General features: G+C 39.1%; 1 protein-coding gene across 3 annotated transcripts; it reads right to left on the bottom strand.

Annotated features, from left to right (window-relative positions):
- Positions 1–273: 273 nt before the first annotated feature.
- On the bottom strand, positions 274–27529 carry LOC137291229 (hypoxia up-regulated protein 1-like). Of its 3 annotated transcripts, none has more exons than XM_067822529.1 (24): positions 27387–27506; positions 26732–26792; positions 25158–25219; positions 23167–23277; positions 22604–22758; positions 21772–21851; positions 19293–19421; positions 18348–18452; positions 17636–17708; positions 16768–16954; positions 15533–15667; positions 15042–15124; positions 14723–14855; positions 13694–13881; positions 13270–13411; positions 12848–12911; positions 12296–12375; positions 10727–10882; positions 8834–9147; positions 7977–8187; positions 6905–7126; positions 5326–5662; positions 4566–4652; positions 274–3232 (listed from the first exon to the last, which is right to left on the bottom strand). In XM_067822529.1, the coding sequence occupies exons 2-24, from the start codon at positions 26787–26789 to the stop codon at positions 3192–3194; spliced, it is 3153 nt and encodes a 1050-aa protein (XP_067678630.1). In that variant the 5' UTR covers positions 26790–26792; positions 27387–27506; the 3' UTR covers positions 274–3191. The 3 variants fall into 3 exon arrangements, with proteins under 3 accessions (XP_067678630.1, XP_067678644.1, XP_067678637.1); XM_067822536.1 differs by having other exon boundaries at positions 3104–3232; positions 4566–4649; XM_067822543.1 differs by lacking the exon at positions 10727–10882 and having other exon boundaries at positions 27387–27529.
- Between the last annotated feature and the right edge of the window lie 256 nt (positions 27530–27785).

Genomic DNA, 27785 nt, shown 5'->3' on the forward strand with positions numbered 1-27785 from the left:
CGTATTTGTTGCTAAATGCCTCGCTCAGCAATCGTTCAGCTGTACAGCAGAGGTCTGTAAACATTTGAATCTGGACCAGACAATCCAGCCCTCAACATGAGCACTGATATACTGAACTGGGTGACATCGTATCCCTTCTTAAGCCTGATCATCAGATGCCTTGAGACAAGCATGGGTTGCTGAAAATCAATTCTAATGCAGATAACACCTTAGACGAACCTGTAAAGTTTTGACTAAAATCTAGCTCTGGTCATTGACAACATACACAAAACATACTTTGGATGAGTTTATTGATCTGATGAGGATGACAGATGACACGGGACGATATGTACACGAACTTCCATACCTTGGATCAGCATTGTTCATGTGAGAAGCAGTCAGCTACCCGTTCAACACTACATAAAATATTTTTGTCACAGAATCACCCAGTGTGTTACATATAAATGCTAGAATGTCCCTGACCACCATCGTTAACATCATTCGCTCATCTCACTCCCGCTGTTAGTCACTAGACACTTCCACTCAAGAACTACTTTGACACCAAGAATAAATACGATAAACTTAACAGTACTTCAGATGATTATGAAGATCCATTTTCAACAACACCTGCCCTTCCTTGGCTCACATCCATAAAAGTGCTTTGAACACTTGCATGTTATTGAATAAATAATAGCACTTGTATTACGACCATCCACGAATCTCACTTCTATGCTCCCTAAACAATAACAAAAAAATCTTTGTTTGCTTCAGGAGTGGACTTTCCCTCTGGCAGACAAAAGATTGAGAAATTTGTCCCCTATCCATCTTTGGGTTCAGATAGTAGCAGTTGTGTTTTACATAGTTCTACATCCACCTCACAAATCTCATTTCTGTTTCTTTCCATAGTCCTGAAATGACATTTTTCATAGAGACTCAAAATTAATGTCAAGGGAGGCAACTCTCTGCAAGTTACTTTGGACCGTGGGATATTTACAAGGAATGTATGTATGAGCATGATCCTAGATATACAAACTAACATGGGAACAGCAGATAAATTAAAAAAAGAATCTTTCATTCCATGTTAAATTTCTTTAAAGCACAATTCCTCTTTTTCACATTCATATTTGAAGCTAGACAGCAGTTATCTAATTTAAGTAGCATTTAGAAAATGCTAAGACTAGATAGTAACTGTGATCAATGCAACTTGTCCTGAAAATGACGTTCTTTTAACATACTTCTAAGTTTTCGAGAATTAACTTTCAAATTCACCATGTTGGCAAAATGGGGTATCTGCCCTTGTCACCTGCTCAGTTAAACCTGTCTTGGACACCTATCAGTGAGCTAATATGGTTTTGATTTTTCCTGAACACACTAATGTGGCAGAGTTTATGTGCCAGGACCCAGGATCAGATTCCCATATAGCACCTAACCAATTGCCGAGTATTGCAGTTCCTAAGAACACCATTTCATGACTAAAAGAATATTGGTGATGCTGTGTTGTAATGAGTACACATACACTGTTAGTCCGAAAACAACATGATTACCAGGAGATGATGAGGTTAAGAAAGAAGGAAAATAAACAGCATAGGAATTACAGCAGTACAATAGCTGGCTACTGTCATAGGTCAGACTGATAACTGTTAACAAAATAGCACACGCATTTTAGCAGCTTCTGCCAAAAAGAATCAACATTATGCATGGCAAACACATCTATGGAAGGAGTAATAAAACATTATTAGCAACATTTGGAAACTGCCCATAATGTTTTAATTACAGTAATTCAGCACAATAGCTCATATACGATTATTAATTCATAACACTTGTCATTCTGATAAATTAAAAATTTGACCATATTTTTTTATTATTCATTCTGATCAGCCCTCAGAACTTAAATGGTTGTGGATAAGGCTGTATGATAAACTGAGAACTGTTTTCAAAAAGACTTACAAAACTTAATTATTATAATCAACAATTTAACGTAACTAACATTTAACAGGACATATAATTTGGCATGTCAAGAAGATTGGTGGGTGTGGATGAGAGTCAAATAGTACATACACATTTGTACAACGAAAGCTATGTAAATTCAAAAACAGAAGACACTGAGAGTTTAAACTGTACAGTCAACATGTCACAGTGACAATGTCTCAAAGATACCAAATCATGGCACTCATACAGACAGCTAGAGTGACAGCTTTTACATTCACATTAGTCAGCGTTAATTACACCTGCAAGGTCACTTTTCCCATTTTCATTTCACAAATTCAACCTTTCAGAATAAGCAAAAGACCCCCACCCCCTCAAATTAACGTAAAGAAAAAAACAGAGAAGTTATATATCTGCTTTTAAAAGTAGCAGGTTTTTGACGTCTACATTAAAGCAACTATATAGATGAGAAGTGAGCTAAGGCTTTATACTTATGATACAAACATCACAAACAGTGTGCCCATCCACACCACAATTATTTCGTCAGTAATATCTGTTTTCCTTTTTATGTCTGATTCACACTTGGGTTCAGCCTCTGTGTAGTTTAGAAAGAAATCCCACACAGCAGAAATTCAATTTTTGAATGTATACCCATGAAAACAGCGGTTGATGCCATGACCACACTGGGTTTTACCATCTAGTCTGCTTACTGGGTGCTCTGCATGAATAGGGCTTATTGGCCATAAAAGTCTAACAAAGGAATGTTTGTGTCTCCTACATTAATGTGGATCACAGCATACGTATAGTACAGTTTAGTGTTAGTGGATAACATTACGAACTGTCACTGTGCATCCAGACAGCACAAATCACTTCCCTTTGAAATATTTCTATAATACTGCAACAAGAGCACAAATATTTGTGGGTAGACTCGCTCACATATCTCAACGCTTCATCCCTAAAACCTTTCACCATCACAATAATGATATTTTATGCACTGCTTCAAACAATGATTTACTTCAACATGTTGAAAATTCAAAACAAAGTCAATAAATAAGTACAGACTCAGACAAAATGAATTTCCTTGTCAATTCACCATACGCATGATTCCACAGAAAGGCTCATCCTGAAAATACACTCACATTCGCTTCCTCGTTCATTATCGTAACTGTCAGTCACACTCCTTGGAACTTTCAAACGGCATCAAAAATAGACATATAATCGTGTGAGAACAATGGAGATACATATATATATATATAGTGGTCATTTCCCTACTGGTTCTGCTGTTGTTATAACTCGGTGTGTTCCTCTTTTGTAGGTTCTGAACCACCTGTAAAGAAAGAAAAGGTGGTTACAAATAATAACATTGTCACTTTGCTTGATTGTTGTTTAGGGCTGCACTCAGCAGTATTCCAGCTATATGAAGGCAGTCTGCCAGTAATCGAGTCAGGGCCAGACAATCTAGAGATCAACAGCATGAGCAGCGATCTACACAACTGGGATATATACTGCAGCTATAACCTCTGACTGTAAATAACTGAGTCTGAGCTTGACAATACAATGACTGACATCATAAGCAATTATCTATGCTACTTGGTTATAATTCAGCTATATGGGGTAGTCTGTAAATAGTGCAGCCCAAAACATCCAGTGACTGACATCATGAGCATCATTCAGTTACCATGGACACAATGACATCACATCGGAGTTCTGATCAGATAAACATGAGGTAAACAAATTGTGCTAGTCATAGTGAGTGAGTGAGTGAGTTTGGTTTTACACCACTTTTAGCAATATTCCAGAGATATCACGGTGGGGGGACACCAGAAAATGGGCCTCACACTGCTAGTTATAGCTTACAATAAGCAGATCAGTAATCGGAGCACAGTGATTGATCAACAGTCGAAATTCCACCCTAAAACCCACAAGGGCAATAACGGGACTAACATAAAACTTTGCTAACAAAACAGGCACAGATTAATATGAGTGAATGAGTTTAGTTCAACACCATACTCAGTAATATTCCAGCTATATGGTTGTGATTAATCGAGTCTGGACCAGACAAACCAGTGATCAATTTCATAAGCTTCAATCTGCACAATTGGGAACTGATGATGTGTCAACCAAGAAAGTGAACCTGACCACCTGATCCCGTTGGTCGCCTCATACGACAAGCATGGGTTACTGAAGATACGTTCTATCTCCAAGGGTTCTTATTTAAACCTCCACTGACCATGTTGTAGTGGATCAAGTGTAGTTGGTGGTTCAGTCCCACACTACAAGCCTAGTACTACTATCAAGGACACTTCCTACTGAGACACACATTCAAGTAAGTTGTCTATATTGCAGTTTTATGCATCACAAACCTGCATTAGTTGTTTATGCCTTGATTTAACAAATATACTTAGACACATTTTCATAAACATAATTTAATGTTTCATTTTGGCTGAAAATTTATTTTCTTTTGACTCCATTGATATTTGGTGACCCATGGGAGACTGATTAACTGACTGATTATTTGGATGATTATTTGGATGATTATTCCAACCAGTTAATATTTAGGCACCCCCAGGACGCTTATGACTCATTCCAATTGGAAATAATTGTAACTGGCAAAACTGTCACAAGATACAACATTCACCAATCTATTGATGATCCTTTACCTATTTGTAATGTTTCCTCCTCTTTATCTTTTGTTTCTGTATCTTTTATATCTTCTTTTTGAGTGCTTTTATCTGTTGGAGCTTCTTCTGAAAAATGAATGATAACAGTATGGTAAAAAACAAAATGGGGGTTTGCATCACAGATAATAAATGATTGTCCACTGAGAAACCTGATGACTGGAGGTGTCCAATGCTTGTTCTAACCAATGATTGTTTAACACTGCTCTCAGTAACATTCCAGCTATACGACAATGGTCTGTAATCCTGTGATCAACAGCATGAGCATCATTCTAAGCAACTGGGACAAGAAAATCTGTGCAACCAAATCAAGCAGCCTTGACCATTCAATCACGTTACACAAGCATCAGTTGCTGAAGATGAATTCTAACCAGGATCTTCATGGATCTGTTCTAATCCTGTATGTCAAGCACCAGGCAGTGTAACAACAAGATCCATATTTTAACATCCACAGGTGTAATGTATCAACAGACTGTCCCCTCTCTGGAAGGAGACTATCCACTTGGGAATGAGTCCCTTTTAAGAAGGATGAAGGTGTTGTGTGGTGTTCTAAGAAGTGATCAGTTTGGAGTGAGTTGGGTTTTACACCATGTTTACCAACATTCCAGCAATATCACAGCAGGGGATGCTCGAAACAGGCTTCACATAATACCCATGTCGGGAATCAACCCTGTCTTTGGCGAGCAAACACTTTAAATACTGGGCTCCCTTATGCTTAATTATTTGGAACACATAACAGTACCTTGAGATTCTGGAGATTGAGTTGTTGTGTCATCAACTTTAGACTCCGCCTCCTCAGGTTTAAACTCTGCCTCCTCAGCTTTAGAATCTGCCTCCTCAGTTTTAGACTCCGCCTCTTCTGTCTTTGTCTCATTGGTGGCTTTTTCTGTGCTGTTTGTCTTCTTCTTGTCGTCTGTCTTGGGCTTTGTCTTGGGTTTCCAGTACTTGGCCTTGTTGATGAGGTACTTGACCTCACGGTCAAGGGCCTGGATCTTCAGTGCAATGTCCTCTACAAGCAGCGTTGGGTTCTCGTGGTCCTTCAGTTTTTGTTGCTCTTTCAGGTTGGTATTGCGCCATTCCTGGAGGAAGCATTAAATGTTGTTCAACAGTCCACCAAACTTATAACAAACTGATTTCCTGTTTTCTAATTACTTTGAATTTACAGTTCTTCACCAAATTGACTGGGGCTTATATCAAAACAATCTCCAGCTTTTTGGGGAAACTTACTGCACCAGGAATTATGCCTTATGTGATACTATCTTATGCATGGAGAAAGCAAGTACTGATTATTTGTCTTCTTTCGAAAGAAACTGCAGGAGAAAATTTCAGTCTCAGTCATGACATTTTGCATTTTACATCATGTTACAAGTGAAGGTCAAAGTCAATGTCAGTTTTGTCATTAGGTCAAGGACACTTATGAATATGAAGGGAAAATGTCAGAAAAACAAGTCTAGTAAATGCACTGTACAAAGGCACCCAGATAGGCATTCAGTTAGTCTTTTTCACAGACTCTGACTTGCTGATCATGGCAGCTATCATATACATCAACATGGATTGTTCTGTGGGGGTTGTTTTGGTTTCTTAGTGAAAGCCAGGCTCTTTGGCACTGACCTATAAATATGGAGTCTGGACCAGACAATACAGTGATTTTTATCAACGGCCCCTGTCTTTGAAATTGGGATACAATGACATATACAACCAAGTCAGTGAGCATGACCCCCCAATCCTGTTTGTTGCCTCTTTATGACAAGCATGGGTTAATGAAGATCAATTACAACCTGGTGCTTCACAGCTTTTTCAGTAGTGTATACTGTCAACAGAAGTTCAGTAAACTAATAATGAAACAATAACATATGTGACCATTTATACAGCGCCAGATTCCACACAGGCATGCTCATAGTGCTAACAATAATAAGGCGTTATTGAAATCCATTATATACAAATTTTTTTAAGAAAAAGGTTTTGAGATGATGCTTGAAGTTTTCAAGGGATGACGACAGCTTAAGTTTATCAGGGAGGGAATTCCATTTGACAGATGGCATGTTCTGGCAGGACTTATAGCCAAATGATTTAAGGTTCCACGTGGTTTGGAAAACAGAACAGATTAGCTGAGGATGAACAGAGAGTTCTTGGTGGCATGTAAGGAGAGAGAAGTTCTTGAAGATACTTTCTTGAACACGCTTATAACAAACTGACAGACATAACAAACTTTTTGTCCCAGAGTGAAATCCTCATAGTTAACTATGGTAGAAATGAACTGAAGGCAGTGGACACTTTCAGGTCCTGAGCTACAGACATGAACAGACATAAGGACAACCTACCAAGGTGTTATTAATGAGGGTGTCAAGGGTTGTGACCTCCACCTCAGTGAAGATGGGGTCGTCAGTGTTTGACAGATTCTTCACAGACTTGAGGAAGTGTACTGAGTGGTTCAGCATGGACTTGAGAGCATCAAGAGCCTTTGGTCTTTCCTCCAGCTCAAACACACGACGTGCAACATCCTTCAGGCTGTCCTTGAGTGACTTCAGTTTCTTGATGAACACCTGGATCAACAGAGTATGTTATATAAGACGCCAAGTTTGAACATACTATTTGACAAACATCTTGGTTTCTTCATGGCATTTTAGAAAAGACACCCAGGAAGAGTATACTATTTGACGAACACCAGAAGTGTTGTTTCTTATATTAGATGTCTCGTTTCAATCTAGTATCTGAACTACATTGCAGTTTATTTCATAACTTGCCAAGTATGAGGATATTAGTTGCACAAAATACAATCTGGCTTTCATGAAATAATGTGAGGTTTATAAATGGGGAAAATAGGGGCATAGCTTTCAAATTTCTCCACTGGAAGCAAGTTTTGCCACTATCTGTAACATTCCACTGAGATACGAGAGTTTAACTACCTAATCTCATCTGTGCGCCCTTGCAACAAACATGGGTTTGTGAAAGACAAAGTAAAAAACAACAAATTTTGATGGAGAGAATGAGTGATGTGGATATTGCTCTGAGTATCAATCCAGTCAGCGAGTGAGTCTGGTTTAATGCTGTTTTTAGCAATATTTTGGTCCCAGATCTTTCTTTGTACAGTGAATACCCAATCCAGTGGCGTATTACCTGGTAATCATAAACAGTCACTGACTGGGAGAGCCACAGTTTGAAATATATTGATTATCTTTCTACTTTGTATTCACTGCATATAAAAACAATATCATTTTCTTGTCAATGAAGCCCAAATCATATTTTTTATGACAAACCTGTGATTGACAGCATGAACATCAATCTATGAAATAGGAATGCAGTGTGTCAACCAAGTCAGCAATCCTGACCACCCGATTGTATCAGTGGAGATCAATTTGAACCTGTCCAATGGAAAGTCTGCTAATGACTCACATCTTTCTTGGCATCATCAGGTTGTTCGTACAGCCAATCGGAAGCCTCGGACATGGCCTTACTGAGCTCCTCTCTCTCTGACTCAGTGGAACACTTGACATAGGAGTCCTGGGACAGTTTGTCCTGGGAGTCGAAGATGTACGCCTCAAGCTCGTTCTTGGCCTTCTCCAGTTCCATCTTTTCCTTGTCCTTGGCCTTCAGTGTTGACAGGCTGCAAAGTCAGTTGATTGGTGAGTTGGTTGGTGAGTGTTATAATGAAAGAATCAACTAGTGATAGTCAGAGAAGGTAAGAAAAAATGACCTGACAGTAAGTTGGAGTGAGCAAAACATCTGGTGAGAATGAGATTGCAGGAGGAAGTTGGCAAGAGAATGAAATACCATAGTGTGAAATGGAGTTTGTTGTAAGCTTGAAACTGAGCAAGAAAGGGTAAGAATTTTGTTGTTGAACACTGCTATCCTTTAGCTGACAGATTCATACTTAGTGATAATCCAGATCAATAATTAACCCCTGGCCAGAGCATCAAACAACCAACCAGTCATATTGGGCAATGTCGGACATAGAAGATCCTTGAGTAGATGACGCTGACCAAAGCACTACGGCACATGTACTCTCGCGCAAGGCAAGTGAGTTTGTTCAAACTTATCTCTGTCTCATCCAACAGAAAATGGGCACCCGGTGTTACAAGTCATGAGCTTATTATAATCGCCTAGCACCTCACCGGCAGCTTGGTTTATCTGGGGTAATAATGAACTGTCTGCAGCACTGACATGCTGTCTGAGTGGATTTAGCACAATAGATTATGATTATTATTATTGTTATATCTCAAAACATATTACAAACTCAAAATCTCACGTACATCTTCTTGGCCTCCTTCATTCGTTCCTTGCTGAAATTAGGCAGGTCCAGCGAGTCCAAGGTCGAGTTGATCACCTCCTTAACAGTGGTGATTTTCGGCTTCTTTGGTTCTTCTTCCTTCTTCTTCTCCTCCTCTTTGTCCTTCTCCCCATCCTTGCTTTTCTTGTCATCCTTCTCTTTCTTGTCACTTTCCTTTTCCTTCTTGTCTTTTGTTTTCTTTTCAGTTTTCTCATCAGTCTTTTCATCTGTCTTCTCCTCTTGTTTTGGTTCCTGTTCCGATGCTGCTTCGGTTCCCTCATCCGTTGACTCTGATGGCTAAGGACCAAAAGATAATTGTAAACAAAACGGATTCATATCACAGTTCAACAAGCTCAAATGTGGTAGGAAAGTACCAGATGAAGTTGACTGCCATGTAGTCCACCTCAGATTCTCGTAATCTAAGAAAGGTAGGTATCTCTGACCAGTGTGAGTTAAAATTCAACATCACTTTGGCCATATAGTGACAAATGAATAGTGAACAGACATAAATGACAGTGAGTGAGTGACGTTAGTTCTACCCATCTTTTCGCAAGATTCCTGCAAAATCGTGGTAGCAGATACCAGAAATGGGCTTCCCACAGTGTACCCATGTGGGGAATGGAACTCAGGGCTTCGGCGTGACGAGCATATACTTTAACCACCAGTCTGCCACATCATCTCATAGTACATAAGAGAACAGAAACATTGTTCATTTTATTCTACTCAACCACACTAACATGAATGACTGAGCTTAGTTTTGCACACACTCAGCCACATTCCAGCGGCACTCTGTAAATAATGGATTCTGGCCCAGACAATCCAGTAATCAACAGCATGAGCATCAATCTACGCAATTGTCAGCCATGTGAGTGAGTCTGACCACTCGATCCTGCTAGTCGCCTCTTACAAGAAGTATGGGTTACTGAAGATCAATTTTAACCCAGTCTTCAAGCGTAGAATGCAGCGCTGCTGAGCTAATCACAGCAGGTTAGACTAGTCCACCTACACCCACATCAACTAAATTTTAAACATACACACATGTCAGAAACCAGAGATCACCCAGAAAATGGAGATTCTGACTAAATCCAGACATAAAAAGCAGTTTAGCATGGAGTGCAGAAATCAACTCAGTGAAAATATATTGATACATCATAGCAGGACAAATACAAAAAGATTTACAAAATAGTCAAAAGGAGTAAAATCATGAGACACAAAGAAACTTCAAAGCTTCACTTTCAAAAAGTGACATACAAGCAGAACTCACACACAAACATTCAAAATATATAACATACTAGACTAGCCATCACCAAACACTACACTATTCATGAAATTCCTCAATCACTAAAACAGACTCTTAACTTGGTTGATGTATTTCTACAAGATATACGTGTCAAAATATCACTACACATCACTGTGTATCATGTGCGTATGTTCACCACTAAAGATGAGATACATGCTCTTACTGTCTTAGAAATTGATCTGTTCAAGAAAACCATCAACCAAGTTAGAGAGCCCTACTCCCAAGCCCATTTGCCTCCTACTTCAAGCACAGGTTGCTCAGGAACGAATGAGTGAGTCTAGTTTTTGTCAGCAATTTCCAGCAATATCGCGTCAGGGACACCAAAATTGGGTTTCAGACATTGTAAGAATTTGGGGTATTGAACCTGTGTCTTATGAATGCTTTAACTGCTAGGCTACCCCACTGCCTCTGTTGAGGACGGATATATTGTCATTAGGTTAGAATAGGTCCTAATTCTTGTTGTAAGAGGCAAGTTATGGTATATATACATATATACATATATGTACATATATATATTAAGTGGTTAGCCATGTTTCATATTTTGTCTACATCTATCAAATGTGGAAATTCCAAAACCTTTTTATCTTCCTGTTTTCCAGAGGATTTCTCCTCAGTTTTCTTGGGTTCAGTCTCAGAATCAGACTTTGGCGCCTCGCTTTTGTTAGTGCTCTGCCCCTTAGCTGATTCCTGGTCCCCCTCACTAGCATCACCTGCAGCTGCTGACGATGCCTCCTAGACCACAACAACATCCATGACAGTCACCAGACACCAGTCAGTACTTTCATAGCATTTTCCTGCTTACCTTCTTATCCTTTAAGAAAATATGGTGCATGGTCTAGATTTTCCAAGCCCCCATAACACTAAGATAGTCATAAGAGCTATACATTAACATTACCGTATGACTATCTCAGCTCTAAGAGAGCTTCGAAAATCTGGGCCCTGCAAGTTATTTTCCGGTGGGCCCAATTAATTCATCCCTAAATTTAATAGATTTTGACCACACAGTGTTATTTTATTAAAGCCAAAAAGGCAAAAACAGAAGGAAATGAATTGAAATTTTATTTGGATTATTTTCGCTGTCTTCACTAGAAGACATTATAAAAATTTCCAAATTCAAGTCAAATTCAAAATTTATATTAGTTGTGAAGTAATAAGAAAATAAGGTCCCATGGCGCCTGATAATTGTGACATGGGCAGTGTTTAAAATTTGTACTGACCAAATGATGCAGCACTGAAGGTAGTAAGCAAGAAAACATGCTGAGGATATATTACTGTATAGTAATAAAATTCCGAGACAACTTAGAGCAAAATGTGGGAAATAACCAAAGCCATTCATTCAAGCTGCAAGAAATCTGTTTAGTGCCGTGCAGTTTCCACCAGAGAAACAGAGAGTTTGTTAGCAAGTGTATTACACATTCAATGAACAATATTCACGAGTATTGAGATGAATAGAAACCACTGATGAAACTCAAACATCCGCTTCAAGATCATTTTGAGACTGATTACACAGTACTAAAGAAAGGTGAGGACAAAGTGTTTCTTCTTCTCTGCCACGTAAATCTCTCACAGCATCCATTATTAATAAAAGGACTGGGGTTGGTTTATATGGTTTCTTGTTTTATGCCACACTCAGCAAATATTCCAGCCATATGGTAGTGGCCTGTAAACAATCGAGTCTGGACCAGACAAACCAATTAATGAATACAAAAGAACTGGGGCCTTGACACAGCAATAGCAACATTTAAAAAATGGGGTGAACCTCAGTATGTGAGTGAGTGAACATCGTTTTATGCCGCTTCTAGCAATATTCAAGCAATATCATGGCAGGGAACAGTAGAAATGGGCTTCACACAGTGTACCCATGTGGGAATTGAACCCGGGTCTCTGGTGTGGTGAATGAAAGCTTCAACCACAAGGCTAACACACAGATACCCTTTAGTTGACGTTTTTTTTAGAAAAATAATGGTGTCTAGTATTGAATAGACACAAATAGTCCAACATAGGTTTCATGATGTGGGTCTTGTTTAGTCAACAACATTACAACACTGAACTGAACTACAATACTGGCACAAACCAAACAAGGTGCATGACAACATAGCAAAACTACAGAGAATAAGGAATTGCTTTAAAACCATGGTAACATACCTCACTGGAATCCTCTACTTTGGCTTCCTTGTCCTTGCCTTCCGATCCCCCAAATAGACCTCCAATGGCGCTCCCTATTTCTGTAAGAAGAATAGTGGCTTTTCATATAGTCTTGTAATTTGTGTTTTGTTGGTAATAATGCATTGTCCACTGATACCAATGAAATGCTGGTTCTGTGTTCGGAAGCCACAGCTGACTTGATTCTTTGTTTGCGGAAGTTTAGTTTTATGCTGATCTCAGCAATATTCCAGCTATATGGTAGCTGGCTGTAACTAATTGACTCAGCACCAGACAATCCTGTGATTAATATCACGAGTATCAATGCATATATTTGGGATACAATGACATGTGTCAACCAAGTCAGCAAGCTTGACCACATGATTCCTTTAGTCGCCTCTTTGCATCAAGCATGGGTTACTGAAGATCAAGTGGCATGGAGTATTTGGTCCGTATAATACCAGTGTGACATAGCTTGACGTGACATGGCGCACATGGAGTATATTGGTGTAGAGCGACATGGAGTGTTTGGTCCATGTAGGACAAGCAACTTACTGGACCAAGCAGACTCGTCCTTCTCCTCAGTAACTTCACCAACTGTCTCGAACACAGACTCAACCTGAAGCCAAGAAGTACCGGCATCAAACTCAACATTCCTTCTCCTTGTAAATACAACAGATTTAGGTAACATTAGTCCTTCCAAAATGCAGCAAAATGGCTTCAAGACCCACATTAATATAATTTCTACACACCTGATTAAAAAAAACGACCATGGGCTGTGAAGTCATGATTGTCTCCCTGTTGATAGTAACTGTCTGGAAATATTTCGCTCCTGGGACATGTTTACCCATTCATAACATACAGAACCATTTCTCATAATATGCCAAGAGCATATGTCAATACGATCCTTTATTCAGAGATTTCTTGGAAAAAGTACACATGTGTAGTGTGAAGGGTCAATGTTAATATTGCCTCACCTTATCTAAGTGGAGAATGCCACTTTCATCCATTCTGAAGTGGGCTTTGATGCCCTTGCTTTCTGACCCCTCCTTGTGTTTCTGATATGCCTCCTCAACCCCATTGAGTGAAACATTAGACAGCAGCAACTGGGGGAATGACCTGCACAACAGGAACATATTCTTGTACTGGCCTATACAACTGGAACATGTTCTTGTAGAAACCTACACAACAGGAACATGTTTTTTTACTGACCTACATTATAGTGAATGCTTACCGCAGCAGTCTAAAACATTACACTTTGGCTTTGTTTGGTCCTAATTCACTTCATAATTGTTTCATTCACCGCTCTTCATAACCAAGCAATTCCAACATAAAACCCCCAATGCACTAAATGAGAAAGGTGACAACACAACAGATAGTGAAATATGGTGAAAACCTCACTTTTTGTCCAAATCTGACAAGAAGCTGATATCTCCATATCCCACACTGAAGGAGAAGTCAGAGAAGTGCTTGTTGAATGTCATGACCTTCTTCTGAGGGTAGGGATTCATTCGTCCGAAGAGAGTACGTCTAACGGTCCTGGATGTCTCACTTCCAGCTTCTGAACTTTGATGCTTTTCAAATTCAACCTGAAGCAATTAATTGAAATTTCAAAATTAGTTTGTTAGTTTGTCAGTAATACCATTGTTAGACAGTACACAGATGGAGTGAGTGAGTGAGTGAGTGAGTGAGTGAGTGAGTGAGTGAGTGAGTTAATCTATGCCACAATTGCCAATATTCCAGCAGTAGGCAGAGCTGTATATAATCGAGTCTGGGCCAGAAAATCCAGTGATCAATATCATGAACACATGATGGAATATGATGTGTTGAGTGTGTGACTGAATGAGTGTTCAGTCTAATGAAAGGGCTTTACTTGGTAGGAAAGCTCTCAAGAACATCCTAGATGGACTATAGATGACCAAAATTTATGTGGAGTCTTGAAAGAACAAACCAATGATTGACATGAGTGAGTGAATGAATATTTTACGTCACATAGGCAATAATTCAATCATATAGTAACGAGAAGATGTTTGACAGTGATATAACATATGTATATCATACAGTAACGAAACCTATCAACAGAGGACAGTAAAACAATTAGATTATCCCAATTTGGATTAAAACTAGTGTGGAAAGTTAAAACTAATAGCACCTTTTGGACAATACAATGTAAAAACGGCTATAGATCTTGAACAACTGAAGGTAGATCACCATACCAGGGTCCATGGGGACTTACAGTACCTTAGCTACCTGCATGGACCCTAGCTGGATTTACACCATCCCTTCAGCTGCTGGCGATTGTAAGAAATGTTAGCCAGATTGACATCATAAACACAGATCTTTACAATGAAATTCACAATGGTTGTATGTCATTGTGATAACAGGCAGCGTTAGATACTGAGAGCAGTTGTTCTGCCTGAAGACACTCACCACAATGGGGTAGATATTGCCCTCCTTTACATTGAAGGTCTTGACCTTGAAGCCCTTGCCAAGGTAGGCAGCTTGATATACAGCGCCCATGGCTGCCGATTCATCAGTGTTGATGCTCTTTCCCAGCTCGGAACTGGAACATTTACCATGTGAGTAGTGAGAGAGTGTGTGAGTGTGTGAGTGAGTTTTTACGCCACTTTTAGCAATATTCTAGCAACATCACTGTGGGGACTCAGATCTTTAGCATGATGACTGAACATGTTACAACCAGCACAGGAGACAACCTCTAAGCCGAATGAAATTGAATGAAAGGACTCACCTCTTCAGGAACTTCATCAGCTCCTCTTGCACCTTCGGCATCCTGGTCGCTCCTCCCATGAGGATAACCTCGCTGATCTCACCCTAGGAGAAGAAGTGATCAATTTGGGCAATTTGGAATGAGTGAGTGAGTTTTATGACGGCAAATGATATCTCAATTTCACATGTGCAACTTGAACACCTGGCTGTCTTACCAGCAAGTGGTCCCCCGTGTAAAGTGTATCGTGAAATGTGACAACATGATGATCTTTCTTATTCAGGCGCCCAAAATTATGCGACAAATCATCAGAGTTGGTCTATCGATTTCATGTGCTTGTGCAAAATTTGGTTTTGTTGCAATTCTTAAATTTTGCGTTTTTTTGTGCAATAATTGGCACTGTGTAATCATAACATTCAGTTCCTGAACTCACAACCTTTGGGATCTGTGGTAATGATAACATGAAACCATAACTTATGGAGACTAAGTGCAACACAAAAAACCTTTTGTCATACCAGAGTTATCTCCGAAGCATGAAGGGCATCTTCTATGGGTTTGATGACTCGAGGGAAGACATCTTTGCACAGCTCCTCCAGCTCTTCTCTCGTCACCTTGGCCCTGAAGTCTTGCTCATCCAGCAGTCCCTCCACCTGAAAACATTGGTAGATGATGTAAACAGTGCAAGTAGATTCTGACAATAATGTCAGTAGACAATGAAAACAATTCCATAGGCGATGAATACATTGTCAGTAGACAGTGTAAACAATGTCAGTAGACAATGAAAACAATTCCATAGGCGATGAATACATTGTCAGTAGACAGTGTAAACAATGTCAGTAGACAATGACAACACTGTCAATAGTGAGTGAGAGTTTAGTTTTACTCTGCACTCAGCAATATTACAAATGGCAGTCTGTAAACAATCAAGTGATCAACAACACGAGCATCAATTCATGCAACTAGAATGTGGTATCATGTGTTAATCAAGTCAGAGAGCCTGTCTATTCGATCCTGTTCGCCTCCTCTTATGACAACCATGTGTTACTTCAGATTCATTCTTACACGGATATTACCATTACCAATAGGTGATGAAAACATTGAAAATTATGTCGGAGGACTGTGACAACAGTGAAAGTAGATGATGAACGTCAGTAGACTGTGACAACAGTGAAAGTAGATGATGAACGTCAGTAGACTGTGACAACAGTGAAAGTAGATGATGAACGTCAGTAGACTGTGACAACAGTGAAAGTAGATGATGAACGTCAGTAGACTGTGACAACAGTGAAAGTAGATGATGAACGTCAGTAGACTGTGACAACAGTGAAAGTAGATGATGAACGTCAGTAGACTGTGACAACAGTGAAAGTAGATGATGAACGTCAGTAGACTGTGACAACAGTGAAAGTAGATGATGAACGTCAGTAGACTGTGACAACAGTGAAAGTAGATGATGAAGACGTCATTAGACTGAGGACAGTATCAGTAGACTGTGGCATTCAATGTCAGCTGACAGTGACAACAGTGTCAGTAAACTAAGACAACAATGTCAATAGACTGTGACGTCAGTAGACTGTGACAACAATGCCTGCAGATGTGAAAACAATGTCAGTAGACTGTGACAATGCCAGAAGACTGACAACAATGTCAGCAAGGTTGTGACAACAGTGACAGTAGACTGTGACAAACAATGCCAGTAAACAAGGTAAACAATGTCTGTGACAGATAAAATTTAGATAAATCAACCAACCTGAGCGAAGTGATCTTGGTTAGCACTAAGAACCTGCTTCACGCGGTCAGCTTCTTTCAGCAGTTTGGCCATGGATCTCTCGTTCTTGAAGACATCATTCTTTGTCTTCTTCTGCTCATTAAACAACTTGGCAAGGTGGTCCCTCAGTCTTAGAGACACATCCAGTCCACCCAGTGTCCGGTCAAACCTGAAATGGTGTAATTGATACTTGATACAAATATTCTCACTCCAGTCCCAACAAATGCAACTTTGTACAAAGAGTGCTTCAGTTAGTTTAGTTTTACGCCACACTCGGCAATATTCCAGATATATGACACTGCCTGTTAATAATAGAGTCTGGACCAGACAATCCAGTTATCAACAGCATCTGCATCTATTTGTGCAGTTAAGATAAGGTGACATGCATCAACCAGGTCAACAAGCCTGACCACCCAATCCTGTTAGTTGCCTCTTAAGAAAAATGGGTTAACGTCAATTCTAACCATGATCTTCATGGGCCTAACTTACAATGAAGTTGGGGACATTTTTTTTATTCAAGTCCCTATGGGTAATAAGCAGTGGAGTGCTTAGACCTCGTCCAATATCACTTCATCCATTTGACAAGCTAGGGCCTCTTCCACCATGACAGTCGTGTATCGAGGAGCATCCTCAGTGCCAAAGCTTAATGTGTGGGTACAGTTATACATCACTTTTATCAGTATTCCACTAACATCCCAGTAAAGCATTCTAGAAACATGCTTCACACATTGCAAGCATGTGGCAAATCAAACCTAGTGTTATGCTGTCTTCAGTGTTATGAACATCAACCAGTTCGCTACCCGACCACACGTCAATACTGTAATAATCTGGAAGAAGCAGTATTTCTTACCCAACACCCTTGATGACAACTTGAGGGTTAGTCTCCATTCTGGTCCCTTCCTTCTTCTTCACAACTTGGTAGCCTAGAAATATCAACAACAGTTACTTCAAGAACAAGTCCAGAGTTTTTTTCATGTTTTGTTTAAAGAGGCATTGATCCACAGTTTCTTGCCAGAAGTCTTATTCACAGAACCAAGCTGTAAGCAGGTTAATACTTGCTACCTTAACCATGACAGACATAGGGATTGGACTACTGTCAACCTTGCCAGAATTGCTTCAACCTACCTAGTGGGACATAAATCATGTCCCACTAAAACACCACCCAAATATTCCAGCTAAAAGGTTGTAATCTTTGGTTTAGTTTACAGTGTAGTGAAGGGGTAAAAAATATCCCATCTCCTGACATCCAGGACAAATCAGTTTTCATTTCGGGCAATCAAATGACAGTATCTTACTCGTCTTTCGCCTACTTGAGCATTCCCACTTTTGGTTTCAAACTGCAAATACACTTGGATTTCATTTCATATCTGCTTAAACGTAGCTAATAAATTTCGCAATAATAATAAAGTACAGTTGTCTTTCTTTGCTACTTATCACTCTTGATTATGTCATAAAATCAGGGCAAGTGGAAAATTAGTCAGGACTAGTTACTTCCTATAAGTCACCTGCCTTGTGGCAAGTAGCTTCTAAATAGAATTTTGAATCCCGGTTGTGGGACTCACCTACAACAGTGGCAACGGTACTGGTGGCGCCCATGTCGTAGAAGATGTAGTACTGAATGGTTGAGTTGAAGTTCTTCCTCCTGAACACACCGTAGTTCAAAGCCACTGTGGAGAAAAACATCAAAGTCTGTCTGGTTACGCTTCATGATGTTGACAAACACAGCAATGTGGATGGGCATAACACTGCATAATAATAGAGTATGAAACTTCCAAAATTTCAGCCACAACACTGAGCTGGTTAGATGTAAAACTTGCAAGCCCTGACTGAACTTACCTGCCTGCCAATGATTTAGGTTTGGCAAGTGACACAGTTTACCATCCAACTGGAATTCATGATTATTTTTACAAGTGCATTAATAATGATTTATTATCCTGAAATACGATGAATGTCTTCATATACATGTCGAAATTTTAACCCGACCATTGGCCTTGTGAATTTGAGAATCTGGCAGTCGGTGCTGAAAATAAGTAATCTTGACTGGTCAGTCAGATATTTCAAAAACACTGATTAGAGTTTTATCATGTTGGACAAGGGAGAAATCAGGTCTAATGTGGCATGCAAATTCAGGACATTTTACTGCAGAAGTCTAGACAAGCCGGGTATCTGTTTGAAATATGCATTGAAATTTCCAAATACGGACTAGAGCACATCTGTGGCCTTCCACTTCCAGATATACAAAGGAAATTTTGGTTAGTTGTTGATTTGCATTCCCTGATTTACCAGTGAAAAACAAAACACATGAAAATATCATCCAGTGAAATTGATTGTCTTGTTATTACTTCACATTTTTTAAACAATGACCATATAAAGAAATGAAGTACAAACAACTGGTTACAATTAGCTTTTCAATTTTTGTGTGTGAAATTACTGACATAGAAAATACCCACATTTGAAAAATATGGTGGGTAAAACAAAGGTCAAGCTAGGAAAAAGCACTAACATACCAGCTGCATTATCACTCATCAACTGCAAAATATTAAGTCCGATCATCTCAGCTGAGCTTAGGATGGCGCGCCTCTCTGCTTGGTTGAAGTATGCTGGCACGGTGATGACGGCATCCTTGATGGGGTGTTCTGCAGTGGGGAGAAAGTATTAAAAACATGACACCCAAGTTGACTGTGAATGTGCACAAATCAGATCACCACTTCTATCTACAGAGTGTTGCCTGTGTACACAATTGGAAGAGAAAAAACTGAAATTTCAAAACATGATTAACAGATTGGCTGTGAATGTGCACAAAACGTACACAAAGGGTCACAACTTCCAGGGATAAACCTGGCTCAGAAAACATGTGAGATAAAATCTCACATGGGATCAAAAGCATGAGATTTTTTAAAGTCTTATGAGATTTAACTGTTCATGATCGTTCAGAAGAAAAAGATAACGAGACAAATAAAACATTGTCATAATCAATTTCAAGTCAAGCAATCCTGAATTGCAATGAATTAAAAGTCTGTAGATCTACTAGCATCACCATTGGTGTCTGCATTCTGGTTGTCATCAAGGTCAACGACTTAACTCTTTCAACACCAGTCAACCAGCGGCATAAACTGCCATGACACCGAGTTCCTAGCAACTCTGAGGTCATAGATGAAGTTTATGTTTATCAAGAGAAAATATCAACTTATAAATCATTATTGCTACTGCATATCATACACCAGTTGAAAGGACTAATCTTACTGTTTGTAAATCTGAAAGTTATTTTTATCATATGTTTCACGTAATACGACTACAACTTAAATAAGTTAATTTGTAATGAAAATGCAGGCATAGACATTTGTATGTCTAGATGAACCACGGAGGAACAAAAACCTGGAGCGTTTTTTCTGTTTGTAACAAGTCATGACATCCCCTTCACTTTTTCTTTCATATGTTCATTTATACACGATCAGAAAATTATTCTAGATAGATTTCAGAAGTAATATGTATGGTCGTGTATTTCCCGATATCAGTGGCAATTCGCTTGGTAACGTGATACAACAGCGTGAAAAACCTCCGTTTTAAAATCTTTGTCTGATAATGAAGAACATGTGAGGCGATTCGTTTGATGGCGGGTATCATTCGAAAGCTCTGAACATCAACAAAATGACGGTATCCTTGCCTAGAGTATTTTCATAGTTGTAAGAAGCGTGTTTATTGGATAAACATTGGTTTCTAATGACGCTTTTTAGTCTCAGCCTGCAGTAAGGATCGTGATCGGTCAAATTCAGACAAGTGACCTAAGTCAGCCAATCAGATAACAGCAATGGATACTGTTCCCCTCCCCCCCTCCCCCAAACGAGAAAGAATGACATGACACGATCGCACAATAACGTTTGAAATAGTAAGTTATAATGTTCTTAGACAATTTATATGATTACTGTTGTTGCTTTTATTCTTCAGTTTATGTGATTTGTTTAATTATATCCTCTACGCATTGTTGATTTGCTCACTGAGAACTTGGATGTGGACCCGTTGCCGAAGCATGTGTGTGAGAATAGTTTTTTTTAAAAATAACATTACGGAAAAAGAAAATAGTTTTCAATTCTAACCTTGTCGATAAATATGGCTATCTTAAATGTAATAAGTGTTGACAGGCATTATGAAGAGTGATAGATTTGATAAATGAATCATATGTTAGTTAGGTTCCGAAAAGTATAAATCATTTTGATGCAACTACTGACTGGTCGTTTTTTCGACCTACAGCTCCTGGGGACTGGCGATGTCTTGGCCAATTTTTCGGCCTACGGTGTTGAATGGGTCAAGTTGTTTCTTCGTTTTCATTCGTAGTCTTTAAGAATTTAAAGATTTTTATATCGAATAAGATGGTTTCATTAGAAGCTGCCCTTTGTGTGACGTTGCAGAACACAACTTCCAAATGCGAACTCTGTACACCGTCGCACTGTGCATAAACAACACAGTACTGCGGGGTTCAGAGTTTGCCATACTCCTTGCAGCGCAGCTCATTTTGTGCAGCACTGTGTAACGATGTTCGGTGTTCCATACCAGAAGTTATGTTTCGAAGATTAAAATTAGGTAGAAAGCAACGGGAATATCTTTGACAGGACAAAATAACGACAAATCCTTTCTCAGTAAAACAGATTTAAAAACTTCCTATCATACAGGTAAGCAGGATGCGATTTTAAATCGCTGCAGGTAGATTTGAGTGCGATTTTAAAGCAACTGGTGCGAGAAAATCGCGATATCGCGGCCCAAGTCAATCCCTGAACTTCTGGATCTAAACTTCACTGTTGTTGATATATATGGCGGAAAATGTAAACACTTGTATGTGCAACATCATATCTTAGTTGACACCATCTGATCAATTTATCTCTGACAGCCTCTGTGCAGTGATGAACATGTATTTTGCTGGGTGATGTTGTCCAAATATTCAACAACATATGAATATTGCTGTAGTAGATAACCCGACCCCACCCCACTGACCTCCAAACTCCTCAGCATATTCCCGAGCAGATTCCAGGATCATAGCTAGCAACTCTTCTGGAGTATACGTCGTCTCCCCACTGAAACATACAGTCATGGCACTAGTGTTGGGTGTACAGACATACCACAGTATATGTCACTACATACCATATAGTATATAGCATACCACTGAAACACACAGCCATGATGCTAGGGTTGGGTATCCAGACTTACCATAACATACCTCACTATATACCACAGCATATAGCATACCACTGAAATACACAGCCATGATATTAGGGTTTGGGATACAGACATACCTCACTACACATCACAGCATATAGCATCCCACAGATATACACAGTCATGACATTAGATTTGGGCTATACAGACATACCATAACATACATCACTATATACCACAGCATATAGCATACCACTGAAATATACAGTTATGGCATTAGTGTTGGGTCCACAGACATACCATAGCATACCTAACTGCATACCACAGCATATAGATTACAAACACAGCATACCACATAGCACATAATACTGCACGCCATAACCCCAAATCTAATATTTTTCTGACATGTGTAAATGAAATATTGGTAACCCAACTTTTTCAGCAAAGCAAACTGAATTACATAACAACAGGTTTGGACAGTCTTACCAAAGATAACTTTGAAGAACTTGGAGAGTATCTTTTCTCACACAGCCATCTTAGTGCTGAGAAGATTGTAATTTCAGTATTTTAATCTGTCATACTAAGACCACTTTGTGGGACAGGGAGATCCAACAAATCCTGGATAAGGATGATATTACGTTAAAGCTATCAGAAAGAGGCTTCAACTCACTCTTCTGTTCTGAACAGAACTGTTCCTCTCTCTTCATCTTTCACCAAATCATAGAATGGGAAACGCTCCCTGTACAGCTGAACTTGGGGGTCGTCAAAATGTCTCCCAATGACATGGGTCAAATACCAGAAGGCTTTGCGGGGAAATCGCACAGACTGAAACAGCATCAACATTTGTTAATTTTCAATAAATTTAACATGCAAAATGAAAAAGAAAACAGAAAATATCATGAAACACATCCTAAAAGATATACCTAGGGTCAGTTCTAAAGAGCTGAGAACAAAGGAAACATTTAACAACAATGCATACTGCGACTAGACTGACCACTTACCATCTCATAACAATGGTGCTGTCATGGTTACTATAGTGCTCTTGGCTGAAAAGTGAACTGATGAATTGCAATCTCGAAAACTAATAAACATAGAACACGCAATGAAACACTGATCATAATAAACACATCAGCGTTTCATTGATCATGTTATGGCTATTAGTTTTGACTAGCGATTATCACTGCATAACTAAATCCTATTGATGCATCAATGTGATTTGTGATGAAGTCTCACCGTAGTGTAGGCCTGGTTGGCAAACTGTCTCTCTCCATCCCGGAACGCCACCATTGTACGAGTTTTGCGACTTGATTCCCTATTTGTGACAATCTCCATGGGGACACCAGGCTACAAAATAGGATGGTAGCCAGCATGATTTAGGCATTAACTGACCTGATGGAAATTCAAACATTTAAGTTGTGATAATTTTGATAATTCACGTCCATTTCTGAAATGTACAGTAAAACTGTTACGATGATTTACATATTTAGTTAAAATATAAATCATCACAACTGTACAGCCTGAGAAGTCTTGGCTTCCACGGTCAATGGCACTATGTCACACTACACTACTGTGAAAATGAATAATGGACTCAATAATACAAACCATCAGCCGTCAAGCAAGCTAACATATTTATAATTTAAATAAGAAAAAATATGCCTTTAGATTAAAATACTGAATTACAAAGTTCAAGGAAACTGACTCTCACACTCATTCCCGACCAAACATTATATCATGCAAACCCCAGCATTCTTTATGAATATCCTATACTGGTACCTCCTATGGAGACTGAACTCAGTCCTCAATGTTCTTCATTCAGAAGCTGTTTGCCTCAAAGTTGATTGTAGGTAAGTTGTAAGGGATAATAAGCCTTTTACTGCATCAACAGGGCGGTGAAGTAAGTGCATATGCTCAAATATGTATCATAATGGCCAAAATGTTGTAGAAATTGTGTGAAATCGTTCCCTTAATGAACAAAAGAATGCCTGGTGTTTCAAACAACAGCCATCTTTTCAAAGGGTCAGACTGGGAAGTGGCAGATAGTATGAGTGAGTGAGTGAGTATGGTTTTACATTGCTTTTAGCAACATTCCAGCAATATCACAGCAGGGAATTGAACCAGGGAAATCGAATCTGGGTCTTAAGTGTGAGGAGTGAACACTTTAACCACTAGGCTACCCCACCGCCCCGGAGATAGCATGAGGCAGTGTTTCGAAAACAGCATGGTCTGGTGGTGGCAGACTTAAAGTTGAAGATGAGAGGGTGGACTTTCAAATGTGTCGACTTTTAAAAACTGGGCATTTGAGTATGGGTTTAAGTCACCTTTAACAACATTCAAGCAACATCACAAGGGACAACAGAAATGGGTTTCACAAAGAAATGCTGTACCCGTATGTGGAATTGAACCTGGGTCTTTTGGTGTGACTAGTGAACACCTAACCCATGGGATATTCCACCACCTGAAAACCAGGGCCTGGATTTTCAAAGTTCTCTTAGCGCTAAGACAGTCGTAAGTCAATGTTAATGTGTGGAACTTACAACTATCTTTGCGTTCAGAGGGCTTTGAAAATCTAGGCCCAGGCATTACGATCGCACAGTAGCACCGGTATTTCTCAACATGATTCTCACAAACTGGACATAACAACCTACCACCCCCAGGGACTGAAAGATGACACTCAAAGATAGATCTTCCCTCTAAGAGTCCTCCAACCCTTACAGTCTTAATTCACTAGCTCGAAATTTGAAACTAAGCAAAAGATGATACTGACTTGGCAATCTGGCCAGTGGTAGTGGCCCATCTGGATTTTTACTAGCCACAGGCTAGCTGAACAGTGGCTATTTGGCACATTGCCCCTTGTTGGGACATAACACAGAAGAATTCCTCATACCCTACAGGATATTCTTGACAGGTTAATTTCACTGTGTAGAATTTTTAGTGGCAAATTTCATGTCTTTACTGATATTAGTGACAAAGTTGTTTTTTTCATGTTCCTTCATGTGAAATGATATGATGTTGTTTTCTCATTAGTCACCAGCAGAATGGTTTGATGAAAATGTTCTCCACAGACAAGAATACCCACTTCTACAGACTGTTTTTAAGGTCTTCAAAGTTTGGCTTACCTACATCAATACAATCGAAACAATATCAAAGCTTCTTGTACTCTGTCCACACAAACTTAATCCACTGCACCGCCAAGGTGATGAATGTTTAATTATTAAGCTACTCACCTTTACAATGGCTATCTTCATGAACTCCGCACCTAGATCAATGGACATAACAGCCACGCCAGCTGAAAATATTACGCAGAGAAATACAGTTACCAGACAGAATACAGACCTGTGGAATAACAGAAATTACAGGGAAGCAGTAGAACACAAATTATGAGTAACTTGTACCAGGATAAAGGTTAATGTCAAGTGACAAATGCATCAGTCCCATTCAGGATTCAGTACTGATCATAAGATGTTTCAGAGTGAGTGAGTACTGTTTTATGCCAAACACAGCAATATCCCAGCCATATGGCAGCGATCTGTAAATAATCGAGTCTGGACCAGACAGTCCAGTGGTACCATCACAAACATCAATCTGTGCAAATGGGAACCAATAATGTGCAATCTAAGTTACCGAGTAGGACCAAAATTTGACAGGATTTGAACAAAGAGCATGAAGAAAAAGCCATTGATCCTCATAGAACTCTTTGACAGTGATACAGAAGAAAAATATTGTCAAACCTTAGAAGCTCAGTGTTGACAAAATAGAAGTATTGTTTATTTCAGAAGAAAGGAAAGCGAGAAACAATCTTCATTTTTTGGAGAAGCAAGTACAGTGTGAATAACCCCCATAAAATTTACATACAAGGTAAGTGACATCCCATCCCCTACATATTATGCACAAAATTGCTGGCCAGCTCCTACACCCCAAGTACATGTGTAAAAAAACTGATGATCCCCCCTATCCTGCTAGACCAAAATATGTGATCCTCCATAAAATCATCCACATAAAAATAGTGAATATAAAATACTAATAAGAACAATAAATCCCTTTTAAGTCAAAACAGCTCCCCACAGAAATGTGAAAGACGGAACCTGAAGAAATCTGTACTTGCTTCATTTAGAGATTAACTACTGCAAAGAGTTAGACAATTATGCTGTTCAGGGACTGATATTTGAGTCTGGACCAGACAATCCAGTGACCGACAACATGAGCATCGATCTGCACAATTGGGAACCAATGACATGTGTCAACCAAGTCAGCGAGTCTGACCACCCGATCATGTTAGTTGCCTCTTGTGATTTTTATTTTCTAAGAATAAAAAGTTCTGACTTCTCATCATTGAGCATGAAAAATAACCCTTTATATCTCTCATAATATAAAAAAAACATGATACAATTGTAAACAGCAAATGACACAAACATATTGAACTCTATACTTTCAAAAATAAATATATATACAGTTTCGAATGTATAAATAATTGTATTGCTTTCGAAAAGGTATCAATGTACTGTGGCATCCCTAACATTGTCTGTCCATGACTTGAATACTAAAAGGCCACCATCTAACAGCTGGAAAACTGCTGAATTCATTCAGAGTCGAACCACAAACAAAGAAAAATAATCTGGCAACCCATATTGATTTGGGCAGCCATGTTGTGTTTAAACCAACCTGTTGCTAGACACAAAGCGAGTCTGTTTTTGCTTGTTTGGGAATGGCTGATTGTCTCTCACATAAAGACAGCATAAATACTACCATTATCATCAATAAGTAAATAAAACTACTATCCTGCTGTTTGATGGAGTATTACCTGTTAGTCCGACAATGCTGCACAGCACAGCACCAAGTACTGTATAATGCATCTTCATGTTCTGGAACAGAAACAATCTGTATTATCAAAGAGTTTGCTGTCTTCAGTAATAAACATTACATCATGAAACTGAAAGGGTATTAAAATGAATTTGAAACATTCATATCATAAATATATAATAAATTACATTTATCAATACAGTATGCAGTATTTCCACGTGACAGTACATACTTTATAACCTGACACTAATCACGTTATCTGAAGTCTGCAACAGGAGCTTGAAGAAAAATAACACTATGAATGAACCAATAATTCACGTTACTTGGAAAATATGACATTGATAACAGTTAATCAACCTGTCGATACATTCATCATGTCGTTTACTTTTCATATAACATCTTGCAATGGTACAAAGCAGAAAATATCCGATAGGTTAAGTTAAATAGATTTCGTTAGAACAAGAGTTGGCCCAAGGGTTAAAGGAAAAAACACATTTTCCATCAATCGATATTACCAGATGTCTGTAACCAACTGATACAGATATTTCGAGAACGTCAAGCAAAACACGTTGTACCCACGTGGAGTCTGGTATCGGTGATATAGACGTGGAATCAAAATGGTTCATATACGTATAATGATGAAAGAAGTGACTTACCCGTTAACTCGATCCGTATTGTTTAGACTTCCCTCATAGAAGCTGTTTTCGGGAAATTTAAGGCTCTTTACTACCTCTTACAGTCAACCGGCTGATCGGGCTGTCAGGAGTTGCGAATGTGGCGATTTCTGATTGGAGGAATTATTACTTCCGGGACCGGTTTGGGTAACCACACGTACACTTCCGGTTTGTTCAGTCAAGCAGAGATAATTGGATATAAAGTTGAACTGGATATATTGAGGCTGATGCAATTGAAACAGTTTACTTTCGTGTCAGACTCTGATTAAACTGGATAATATCTCGACGACATTTCAGCCTAGAGATATACAACTTTTGTTCAATTGCGCGGACAGTCGACAGATATTTTATGTGTGAAAACGACTAAGGCATTATTGATAG

This window comes from Haliotis asinina, chromosome 1 (genome assembly GCF_037392515.1).
Source record: "Haliotis asinina isolate JCU_RB_2024 chromosome 1, JCU_Hal_asi_v2, whole genome shotgun sequence".
In the NCBI taxonomy this organism is placed as follows: Eukaryota; Metazoa; Mollusca; class Gastropoda; order Lepetellida; family Haliotidae; genus Haliotis; species Haliotis asinina.

Excerpts from the sequence above, each read along its gene's own strand:
- LOC137291229 (XM_067822529.1), bottom strand. The coding sequence starts at position 26,789 with ATGAAGATGCATTATACAGTACTTGGTGCTGTGCTGTGCAGCATTGTC. Across the intron at positions 16,955-17,635 it reads GTTGTCATCAAGGGTGTTGG|GTTTGACCGGACACTGGGTG; the intron begins GTAAGAAATACT and ends ACACCATTTCAG. Across the intron at positions 12,912-13,269 it reads GCATTCTCCACTTAGATAAG|GTTGAGTCTGTGTTCGAGAC; the intron begins GTGAGGCAATAT and ends TCTTGGCTTCAG.